The sequence below is a fragment of the Tachyglossus aculeatus genome, chromosome 15 (assembly GCF_015852505.1).
Source record: "Tachyglossus aculeatus isolate mTacAcu1 chromosome 15, mTacAcu1.pri, whole genome shotgun sequence".
NCBI lineage: Eukaryota > Metazoa > Chordata > Mammalia > Monotremata > Tachyglossidae > Tachyglossus > Tachyglossus aculeatus.
The window spans coordinates 14,499,313-14,511,614 of NC_052080.1; the positions used below are offsets into that span (position 1 = coordinate 14,499,313).

The following is a 12,302-nucleotide window of genomic DNA, read 5'->3' on the forward strand; positions in this document are numbered from 1 at the left end:
CTTGTGCTTCCCAAGCGCTTAGTCCAGTGCTCTGCACACAGTAAGCGCTCAATAAATACGACTGAATGAATGAATGAATTCTCGGTCGGGTTATTAGTTGAGACCACGAAGCCGCGGGCGGCGGGGGCGGTTCTGGGAAAACAAACCCCGGAGAGTTGTCCGTCGGAGGCCGAAGCCAGTTGCCACAGGAGGCTGTAGTAACTGCACTGCAGAGCCGGGAGGGCGATCTGGGGGGAAAAGCACATCGTCATCATCATCAATCGTATTTATTGAGCGCTTACTATGTGCAGAGCACTGTACTAAGCGCTTGGGAAGTCCAAGTCGGCAACATATAGAGACAGTCCCTACCCAACAGTGGGCTCACAGTCTGAAAGGGGGAGACAGAGAACAAAACCAAACATGCTAACAAAATAAAATAAATAGGATAGATATGTACAAGTAAAATAGAGTAATAAATATGTACAAACATATATCCATATATACAGGTGCTGTGGGGAAGGGAAGGAGGTAAGATGGGGGGGATGGAGAGGGGAGAGGAAGGAGGGGGCTCAGTCTGGGAAGGCCTCCTGGAGGAGGTGAGCGCTCAGTAGGGCCTTGAAGGGAGGAAGAGAGCGAGCTTGGCGGATGGGCAGACGGAGGATGTGGGCCGGGGGTCGATGGCGGGACAGGCGAGAATGCGTCTGTTTAGAGGAGTTCCGTCCTTTACCAAGGGCTTAGCGTCGTGCCCCGCACGGAATAAGCGCTCAACAGATCCGACGGAATTTATTTATTTACCGATTTATCTCTACGAACGCCCATCTCCCCCCTCCGGGCTGCGAGCTCGCCGTGGGCGGGAACGTGTCTGTCCGTTATCTTACTGAGTTGAGTCCGGTGCTCCGCACACGGTAAGCGCGCAATAAGTCCGATCAAACGAACGAATCGAAGGAGGCTGGCTCTCGCTCCCTTGTTAGTCTGTTTGGTTTTGTTCTCCGTCTCCCCCTTTTAGACTGTGAGCCCGCTGTTGGGTAGGGACCGTCTCTATAGGTTGCCAACTTGGACTTCCCAAGCGCTTAGTCCAGTGCTCCGCACACAGTAAGCGCTCAATACGATTGATGATGATGATGACTGCGAGCCCACTGTTGGGTAGGGACCGTCTCTATAGGTTGCCAACGTGGACTTCCCAAGCGCTTAATCCAGTGCTCCGCACACAGTAAGCGCTCAATAAATACGATTGATGATGATGATGATGACTGCGAGCCCACTGTTGGGTAGGGACCGTCTCTCTATGTTGCCAACGTGGACTTCCCAAGCGCTTAGTACAGTGCTCCGCCCACAGTAAGCGCTCAATAAATACGATTGATGATGATGATGATGACTGCGAACCCACTGTTGGGTAGGGACCGTCTCTATAGGTTGCCAACTTGGACTTCCCAAGCGCTTAGTCCAGTGCTCCGCACACAGTAAGCGCTCAATAAATACGACTGATGATGATGATGATGACTGCGAGCCCGCTGTTGAGTAGGGACCGTCTCTCTATGTTGCCAACTTGGACTTCCCAAGTGCTTAGTCCAGTGCTCCGCCCATAGTAAGCGCCTTCTTACCTCCTTCCCTTCCCCACAGCACCTGTATGTATGTATATATGTTTGTACATATTTATTACTCTATTTATTTATTTTACTTGTCCATATCTATTCTATTTATTTTATTTTGTTAGTATGTTTGGTTTTGTTCTCTGTCTCCCCCTTTTAGACTGTGAGCCCACTGTTGGGTAGGGACTGTCTCTAGATGTTGCCAATTTGTACTTCCCAAGCGCTTAGTACAGTGCTCCACACATAGTAAGCACTCAATAAATATGATTGATGATGATGATAAATACGATGGATGGATTGATCGATTCCGCCCCGCTCTCCCCGCTTACCTGAACGGGAAGACTCCCGTGCTCCGCGCCCGCGGCGAGCAGCCGCTCAGTCTTCCCGCTCACGCTGCGGCCGCTCAAGTCGAGAGTGCTGCGGGACAAAGGAGCGCATAACATAGCCCCGGCGCCGTCCGCGCGGGAGCCCCCCGGGAAAAGCGGCGTGGCCGACTGGGAAGAGCCCGGGCTTGGGAATCGGAGGGCCTGGATTCTCCTCCCGACTCCGCCGCTCGTCTCTTCTAGACTGTGAGCCCACTGTTGGGTAGGGACTGTATACGTTGCCCGCTTGTACTTCCCAAGCGCTTAGTACAGTGCTCTGCACACAGTAAGTGCTCAATAAATATGATCGATTGATTGCCTCCCGCGTGACCTTCTTGTGAGGCCTTCACTTTGACCTCTTCGGTCAAACGGGGGACAGGGACGGTGTCCAACCTGTTGCTTGTATTCATTCATTCATTCAGTCGTATTCATTGAGCGCTTACTGCGTGCAGAGCACTGTACTAAGCGCTTGGGAAGTCCAAGTTGGCAACATCTAGAGACGGTCCCTACCCAACAGCGGGCTCACAGTCTACAGGGGGGAGACAGACAACACAACAAAAGGCGGGCTCTCCGGCCCGGATCTGTCACGACGTGGCCCGCGTTAATTCATTCAGTCGTATTTATTGAGCGCTTACTTGTGCAGAGCACCGTACTAAGCGCTTAGATTTGTTCTGACGACTTTGACACCTGTTCTGTTTTGCTGTCCGTCTCCCCCTTCTAGACCGTGAGCCCGTCGTCGCCGGGCAGGGACCGTCTCCCCACGTCGCCAACCTCTACCTCCCAAGCGCCCAGCACAGTGCTCTGCACACATCAAGTGCTCAATAAATACGACTGAATGAATGGAAGGGGGAGACGGATAACGCAACCAAACACGCAGACACGCGGGGAGCGGTGTCGTGATTGTGTTGGATAGTGACACCCTCCTCCTCCTCCTCCCCTGGCCGATGGAAGCCCATCCATCGACGGAGGAAGGCCTTCGAAGTCCCTTCAGGGTCTAAGACGACTTAATGCACCAGCTTCGATAATAATAATCATAATGATGATGGTATTTGTTAAGCGCTTACTACACTGAAAGCACTGTGCTAAGCGCTGGGGGGGATACAAGGCGATCAGGTTGTCCCACGTGGATCTCACAGTCTTCATCCCCATCCACCCCACTGCTTAGTATAGGAAGCACTTAAATACCCCAGAGCACCGCCACGCACCCATCCTCATTGCCTCGCCTCCCGCGTTGCCCTGAATTAGTAATAATAATTACAAAATGACAAGAATAATGGGATTTGTGAAGCGCTCCGATGGTAATAATAATCCCACGTGCCAGGCGCTGCACTCACTAAGAACCGGGGTGGATACGAGCAAATCGGGGAGGACGCGGTCCCCGTCCCAGGTGGAGCTGGAAGTCTTCATCCCATTTTACAGATGAGGGAACCGAGACCCAGAGAAGTGACCCTGTCCCAGGTGGAGCTGGAAGTCTTCATCCCATTTTGCAGATGAGGGAACCGAGACCCAGAGAAGTGACCCGCCCGAGGTCACCCAGCAGACAAGTGGAGGATCGGGGATTAGGAATCGGGTCTTTCGGCCTCTGTATCGAACACTGTTCCACGCGCTGGGGTAGATGTCTCTATATGTTGCCAATCGGTACTTCCCAAGCGCTTAGTACAGTGCTCTGCACATAGTAAGCGCTCAATAAATGCGATCGATGATGATGATGATGATGATACGCGATACTCGGGTCGGACTCTGGACTGTCAGCTCGCGGCGGGCGGGGAAAGTGTCCGTTTCTTGTTCTGCTGTCCTCTCCTAAGCGCTCAGCACAGTGCTCTGAACCCAGTAAGCGCTCAATACATCCAGCTGAAGAAATGAGTGAATGAACCCAGTCCCTGAAGGGGCTCACAGTCTAAGTCTTAGGAGAAGCAGTGTGGTTCAACGGAAAGAGCCCGGGCTTTGGGGTTCAAATCCCGGCTCCGCCGCTTGTCAGCTGTGTGACTTTGGGCAAGTCGCTTCACGTCTCTGGGCCTCAGTTCCCTCATCTGGAAAATGGGGATGAAGACTGTGAGCCCCTTGGGACAACCTAAGTTTGTAACCTCCCCAGTGCTTAGAACAGTGCTTTGCACATAGTAAGCGCTTAATAAAGGCCATTATTATTATTAAGCGGGAGAGAGACCAGGTATCAGATCTCCATTTTACAGTGGGGGAAACTGAGGCCCAGAGAAGTCAACTGCCTTGTCCGAAGTCACTGGTTCGGGCAGACGGGCAGACTACTTGGGTAGGGACTGTCTCTACATGTTGCCAACTTGTACTTCCCAAGCGTTCTGCACACAGTAAGCGCTCAATAAATACGACTGATTGATTGATTGACTAGTGGCAGTGCCAGGATTAGAACCCGGGTCCTCTGATTCCCAGGCCCGGGCTCTTCCCCCTAGGCCATGCTTCTTCTCGATCCCAGCCTCCAGAGAGAAGAAGGTGCTTTGGATCCCATTTCCTCTGCATTCCTTTTCTATTTTGGCCGGCGGCTTCCCCTTGGGAGATTTCCGGACCCCGGAGCACCTTAGGAATCTTAGCAGAGCCCCGACGTGGATGGCGTATGTTACCAACTTGTACTTCCCAAGCGCTTAGTCCAGTGCTCTGCACACAGTAGGCGCTCAATAAATACGACTGATGATGACGATGACGACGTGACCGTGCTCGGACGTCCCCGGTGACAACGCCCGTACCGTGAGACGACGGAAAATCCGCACCTCACCTGTAAAACGCGCTTATTCTTTGCAGGGTGGCGGAGATTTGGGCGACCCCTTCTTCGTCCGCACGGAGACCTTCTCCCTAAACCCCGAGGGACGAGGAGAAGGAAGGGAAGAGCGTGAAAAATCCCGAAACTCCCCTCTGAACTTCCCGCGGCTAGGAGCTTTCCTTTACGGCCCTCTCGGACTCCCGTTACGCCTGCCCGCTGTTTTGGGATAATAACGATGACGGCGCTTACTACGTGCCAAGCACTGAAGTAGATACAAGCCACGGTCCCTGACCCACGTGGGGCTCCCATCATCATCATCATCATCAATCGTATTTACTGAGCGCTTACTCTGTGCAGAGCACTGTACTAAGCGCTTGGGAAGTACAAATTGGCAACATATAGAGACAGTCCCTACCCAACAGTGGGCTCACAGTCTAAATGTTGATGATGATGGCATTTATTAAGCACCTACTCTGTGCAAAGCACCGTTCTAAGCGCTGGGGAGGTTACAAGGGGATCAGGTTGTCCCACGGGGGTCTTAATTTTACAGACGAGGGAAATGAGGCCCGGGGAAGCTAAGTGACTTGCCCAAAGTCACACAGCTGACAACTGGCAGAGCTAGGATTCGAACCCATGACCTCTGACTCCACTGCGCCACGCTTCGCTCTTCATCCCCATTTGACAGACGAGGAGTGAAGCGACTCGCCCGGGGTCACAGGGCGGGCAAGCGACGGAGCCGGGAGGGGAACTCCGGGTCCTCTGATTCCCAGGCCCGGGATCTTTCCAAGATTCACTCGGCAGCCGTCCAGAGTTCAAATCCTGCGCCCTTCCCGTGAGGCCCCAACCCCAGCGCCTTGGTGCCCCTACCTCGCGGAAGAAATCCTCCAGCAGCCGGGCGAGGTGGGCGGCCAACTGGTCCGTCAGCCGGCTCCGGGCCAGGGCCGCCCCGCCGGGCCGGGTCGGCTCGTGGCCGCAGAGGACGGCGAACGCTACGGCGCAGGCCTCCAGGACGCCGGGCTCCCGGTGCCTGAGCACCAGTCCCTTCACCTGCTCCGTCAGCTCGCTCCCGTGCTGCCAGGAAAGGAGGGAGCTCGTCGTCACGGGAACGACAACCGCGGTATTTGTTGAGCGCTTCCTCCGTGCCAAGCGCTGGCACGGACGCGAGGGAAGCGACTCGCCCGGGGTCGCGCGGCGGACGAGCCGGGGATCCGGTCCTTCGGTCTCCTTCTCTCCCCCGATCCCGAATTCACCTTCCCCGCGTCTCCGTTCGCGTACGCGTCCCGGTCGAAGTAGCGGAGAACCTGCAGGAGGTCGGCCACCTTCCCCGCGTCGGCGGAAAACTGGGGGGGAGAGCGGGATGTGAGGACAGTCGGTCCGTCGTATTTACCGTTGCCGATTTATACTTCCCAAGCGTTTGGTACAGTGCTCTGCACGTAGTAAGCGCTCAACAAATACGATTGATGATGATGATGATCGAGTGCTTGCTATGCGCAAAGCCCAGCGCTGAGCGCTTAGGACAACGTGGCGACCAACGGACACATTCCCTACCCGCAAAGAGCTGGCAGTCTAGAGGGGGAGACGGGTAGGAACAGAAATTAAAAAACGACAGATCTCGGACCGAGGCGGTGTGGGGCTTGGAAAGGGGAAATGAAGAAAGCAAGCGAGTCAGGGGAGGCTTCTCGGAGGAGACGGGCCCGCAGTAAGGCTTTGAAGCGGGGGAGAGTCATCGTCCGTGGGATTTGAGGGGAGAGGGCTCTCCGGGCCAGAAGCGGGCCGTGGACGAGGGGTCGGCGGCCGGACTTGACGAAGAGGCTGGCGTGAGCGGAGCCCAGTGTGACGCCGAGGAAACCCTGGTCGTCATCATCGTCATCATCAATCGTATTTATTGAGCACTTACTATGTGCAGAGCGCTGTACCAAGCGCTTGGGAAGTCCAAATTGGCTTCCAATTGGCTCCACCTGGGACAGGGACCGCGTCCTCCCCGATTTGCTCGTATCCACCCCGGTGCTTAGTGAGTGCAGCGCCTGGCACGTAGGATTATTATTACCATCGGAGCGCTTCACAAATCCCATTATTATTGTCATTTTGTAATTATTATTACTAATTCAGGGCAACATATAGGGACAGTCCCTACCCAACAGTGGGCTCACAGTCTAAAAGGGGGAGACAGAGAACAAAACCAAACATACTAACAAAATCAAATAAATCGAGGGCGGCGGCCGCTACCTTGTCCAGCAGTCGAGAGAGACAGTCCCTACCCCACAGTCTAAAAGGGGGAGACGGAGAACAAAACCAAACATACTAACAAAATAAAATAAATAAACCTTGTCCAGCAGTCGAGGCAGCGTGGCTGAGAAATGGGTGGTCATCCTCGTGCAGTCTTCCAGCTGGACCTTCTTCTCCTTCGCCGAGAGGACCTGCAGGTAAGGCGCGGCGTTCACCACCCGCGCCGTCGCTCGTCTTACGACCCCCGGGCGCAGTCGGGGGCCGCGGGGCTTAGTGGTCCCCGCCTCTCGACTGTAAGCTCGTGGCGGGCAGGGAATCGATCCATCGCATTTAATCGTATACGTGCCTGTTCTCTTGTTCTGTTGCAACGACGTCTGCCCACAGCAAGCTCAGTGGCTAATTCAGCGGTGGCATCTATTTCTAGACTGTCAGCCCACTGTTGGGTGGGGACCATCTCTATATGTTGCCAGCTTGGACTTCCCAAGCGCTTAGCACAGTGCTCTGCACACAGTAAGCGCTCAATAAATACGATTGATGATGATGCTGATGATATGTTGCCAGCTTGGACTTCACCTCCTCCAGGAGGCCTTCCCAGACTGAGCCCCTTCCCTCCTCTCCCCCTCGTCCCCCTCTCCATCCCCCCATCTTACCTCCTTCCCTTCCCCACAGCACCTGTATATATGTATATATGGTTGTACATATTTATTACTCTGTTTATTTATTTATTTATTTATTTTTCTTGTACATTTCTATCCTACTTATTTTATTTTGTTGGTATGTTTGGTTCTGTTCTCTGTCTCCCCCTTTTAGACTGTGAGCCCACTGTTGGGTAGGGACTGTCTCTATGTGTTGCCAATTTGTACTTCCCAAGTGCTTAGTACAGTGCTCTGCACATAGTAAGCGCTCAATAAATACGATTGATTGATTGATTGACTTCCCAAGCGCTTAGTACAGTGCTCTGCACACAGTAAGCGCTCAATACATACGATTGATTGACTGATTGATCTATTGAGCGCTAAGCACTTGGGAGACCACAATCCAACAGAGGCGGTGGACACGCTCCTCGTCCGGAGCGAATTTAAGTCACCCGTGGTATTTATCGAGCGCCTATCGTGTGCGGAGCGCTGTCCTAAGCGACAATAAGGAGAGGCATTCCCCACCCGTGGGCGAGAGAGACGGAAAGACATTCCGGCCGCGGGAGGAACCGGGACGGGACGCGGCGGAGGAGGAAGGGCGGCTTTCCGTTACGCGGAGTCTTCCACGCGCAAACCCGGCTGACCTTCCGGGCGGCCGCCCGTCCCCCGGGCGGGTGGCCCTCCGCGGCTTGGCGTACGGTCACCGCGACCATCTCTACCAGGGCCGTCTCCTGGGCAGGGCTGAGGGCTGAAAGACAGGTCGCGGTCTCCGCTCGCCGGAGCGGCAAGCCCTTCTTGTCCGCTGTGTGACCCCGGGCGAGCCGCCGCACTTCTCTGGGCCCCGGTTCCCTCGGCCGTTAAACGGAGAGCTCACGGGCGGGACGGGGAGCGTGTCCCCCCCCCCATTAGTTTGGTATCGGCCGCCGCCGCCGCCATCGTAAGCGTCCCCACGGTTAGGGGCGGGGAACGTGACCGCTGCCTGTCAAGACCGTCCGTTCCCGGGCGCTCAGTACAGTGCCCGGCAGGCAGCAAGCGCTCGATTCTAGACTTCCAGCCTGTGAGCCCACTGTTGGGTAGGGGACCGTCTCTAGATGTTGCCGACTTGGCCTTCCCAAGCGCTCAGTGCAGTGCTCTGCACACAGTAAGCGCTCAATAAATAACGATTGACTGATTACATATTTATTACTCTATTTTACTTGTACATATCTATTCTATTTATTTTATTTTGTTAGTAGGTTTGGTTTTGTTCTCTGTCTCCCCCTTCTCGACTGTGAGCCCACTGTTGGGTAGGGGACCGTCTCTAGATGTTGCCGACTTGGACTTCCCAAGCGCTCAGTGCAGTGCTCTGCACACAGTCAGCGCTCAATAAATACGATTGACTGATTACATATTTATTACTCTATTTTACTTGTACATATCTATTCTATTTATTTTATTTTGTTAGTAGGTTTGGTTTTGTTCTCTGTCTCCCCCTTCTAGACTGTGAGCCCACTGTTGGGTAGGGACCGTCTCTAGATGTTGCCAACTTGTACTTCCCAAGCGCTTAGTACAGTGCCCTGCACACAGTAAGCGCTCAATAAATACAATTGACTGATTACATATTTATTACTCTATTTATTTTACTTGTACATATCTATTCGTTTTACTTTGTTAGTATGTTTGGTTTTGTTCTCTGTCTCCCCCTTCTAGACTGTGAGCCCACTGTTGGGTAGGGGACCGTCTCTAGACGTTGCCGACTTGGCCTTCCCAAGCGCTCAGTGCAGTGCTCTGCACACAGTAAGCGCTCAATAAATACGATTGACTGATTACATATTTATTACTCTATTTATTTTACTTGTCCATATCTATTCTATTTATTTTATTTTGTTAGTCTGTTTGGTTTTGTTCTCTGTCTCCCCCTTCTAGACTGTGAGCCCACTGTTGGGTAGGGGACCGTCTCTAGATGTTGCCAACTTGGACTTCCCAAGCGCTTAGTCCAGTGCTCTGCACACAGTAAGCGCTCAATAAATACGATTATTGATTGATTGATGAATACCGCTGACTGACTGATCTACCCGGCGCTCAGTACAGTCAAGCACCCTACTGTGCGCTGAGGTAAATAAAGGCAATCAGGCCAGATACGGTCCCTTTTTTTTTTTTTTAATGGTATTTGTTAAGCGCTTACTATGTGCAGAGCACTGTTCTAAGCGCTGAGCCCTGTCCTACATGGGGCTCTCAGCCTAAGCAGCGGGGGGAACGGGTCTCCAACTACCGGCGCTTAGAACAGTGCTCTGCACATAGTAAGCGCTTAACAGATGCCATTATCATCAGCATCATCACTTGGCCGCCGAGGAAACCGCGGCCCAGAGACGCCACTTGCCCCAGGTCGCCCGGCGGGCAAGGAGGGGAGCCAGGATTCGAACCCATTCCTTCATTCATTCATATTTATTGAGCGCTTACTGTGTGCAGAGCACTGTACAAGGCCAACCCAGGCCCTCTGCCTGATGCCCGTGATCAGAGAGGGGGAGGATGCGGCCAAGATTTCCCAGCACGACACGGACAAAGCTCAGTGCCTTGGGAGATCCCGGCAAGACCGACGCGCCCCGGACCAAAGGCGGGAGGATTTTTCCCTCAAAAACACGGCCAGGAAACATGACGCCTCTCACCCGCCATCCTCCTCGCCCCCCGGACGGCCTTCGTCTCCTACCTACCCTCCTCCTCTTCCCCGAGATCCCCCAGTAAGAGGGCCGTCATGCATTCCCAGTCTTTCAGCAAGTCCGCCGCCCAGTCCCACAGGCTGTCCACCAGATACGTCACGTGGCTTTGCATCTGAAGAGGGGGGAGAAAGCATACTATGTGCAAAGCACTGTTCTGAGCGCTGGGAAGGTTACAAAGTGATCATAATAATCATACTACTAATAATAGTATTATTATTTTATTTCCCTGTCCTGACGCCCGTCTCCCCGCTCTAGCTCACTGTGGGCTGGGACTGTCGCTGTTTCTCGGTGCATTGTACCTTCCCAATTACTACTACTACTACTACTACTAATAATAATGGCATTTATTAAGTGCTTACTATATGCAAAGCACTGTTCTGAGCGCTGGGAAGGTTACAAAGTGATCATAATAATCATACTACTAATAATAGTATTATTATTTTATTTCCCCGTCCTGACGCCCGTCTCCCCACTCTAGCTCACTGTGGGCCGGGACTGTCGCTGTTTATCGGTGCATTGTACCTCCCCAATTAATAATAATAATAATAATAATGATGGCATTTATTAAGCACTTACTATGTGCAAAGCACTGTTCTGAGCGCTGGGAAGGTTACAAAGTGATCATAATAATAATATTTCCCCGTCCTGATGCCTGTCTCCCTGCTCTAGCTCACTGTGGGCAAGGACTGTCGCTGTTTATCGGTGCATTGTACCTTCCCAATTAATAATAATAATAATAATAATAGCATTTATTAAGTGCTTACTATGTGCAAAGCACTGTTCTGAGCGCTGGGAAGGTTACAAAGTGATCATAATAATAATACTACTACTAATAATATTATTATTTTATTTCCCCATCCTGACGCCCGTCTCCCCGCTCTAGCTCACTATGGGCCGGGACTGTCGCTGTTTATTGGTGCATTGTACCTTCCCAATTAATAATAATAATAATGGCATTTATTAAGCGCTTACTATGTGCAAAGCACTGTTCTGAGCGCTGGGAAGGTTACAAAGTGATTATAATAATCATACTACTAATAATAGTATTATTATTTTATTTCCCCGTCCTGATGCCCATCTCCCCGCTCTAGCTCACTGTGGGCCGGGACTGTCACTGTTTATCAGTGCATTGTACCTCCCCAATTAATAATAATAATAATAATAATAATAATAATAATAATAATGATGGCATTTATTAAGCGCTTACTCTGTGCAAAGCACTGTTCTGAGCGCTGGGAAGGTTACAAAGTGATCATAATAATAATATTTCCCCGTCCTGATGCCCGTCTCCCCGCTCTAGCTCACTGTGGGCCGGGACTGTCGCTGTTTATGGGTGCATTGTACCTTCCCAATTAATAATAATAATAATGATGGCATTTATTAAGCACTTACTATGTGCAAAGCACTGTTCTAAGCGCTGGGAAGGTTACAAAGTGATCATAATAATCATACTACTAATAATAGTATTATTATTTTATTTCCCCGTCCTGATGCCCCTCTCACCGCTCTAGCTCACTGTGGGCCGGGACTGTCACTGTTTATCGGTGCATTGTACCTTCCCAATTAATAATAATAATAATAATGATGGCATTTATTAAGCGCTTACTATGTGGAAAGCACTGTTCTGAGCACTGGGAAGGTTACAAAGTGATCATAATAATAATATTTCCCCATCCTGATGCCCGTCTCCCCGCTCTAGCTCACTGTGGGCCGGGACTGTCGCTGTTTATCGGTGCATTGTACCTTCCCAATTAATAATAATAATAATAATGATGGCATTTATTAAGCGCTTACTATGTGCAAAGCACTGTTCTGAGCGCTGGGAGGGTTACAAAGTGATCATAATAATCATACTAATAATAATAGTATTATTATTTTATTTCCCCGTCCTGATGCCCATCTCCTCACTCTAGCTCACTGTGGGCCAGGACTGTCGCTGTTTATCGGTGCATTATACCTTCCCAATTAATGATAATAATAATAATGATGGCATTTATTAAGTGCTTACTATGTGCAAAGCACTGTTCTGAGCGCTGGGAAGGTTACAAAGTGATCATAATAATCATACTACTAATAATAGTATTATT

At 51.5% G+C, this 12,302-nt stretch overlaps 1 protein-coding gene across 3 annotated transcripts in view; it reads right to left on the minus strand.

Annotated features, from left to right (window-relative positions):
* LOC119937522 (cohesin subunit SA-2-like) overlaps window positions 1–12,302 on the minus strand; it is a 70,401-nt gene that overhangs the window by 18,596 nt on the left and 39,503 nt on the right. For all 3 annotated transcript variants that reach the window (XM_038757056.1, XM_038757055.1, XM_038757054.1), the window contains exons 15-22: window positions 10,210–10,327; window positions 8,164–8,267; window positions 6,983–7,075; window positions 5,909–5,998; window positions 5,526–5,729; window positions 4,674–4,750; window positions 1,898–1,985; window positions 147–227 (exon numbers count right to left, since the gene is read on the minus strand). In XM_038757056.1, the coding sequence (XP_038612984.1) occupies window positions 147–227; window positions 1,898–1,985; window positions 4,674–4,750; window positions 5,526–5,729; window positions 5,909–5,998; window positions 6,983–7,075; window positions 8,164–8,267; window positions 10,210–10,327 (855 nt within the window). The remainder of the gene's footprint in view (window positions 1–146; window positions 228–1,897; window positions 1,986–4,673; window positions 4,751–5,525; window positions 5,730–5,908; window positions 5,999–6,982; window positions 7,076–8,163; window positions 8,268–10,209; window positions 10,328–12,302) is intronic.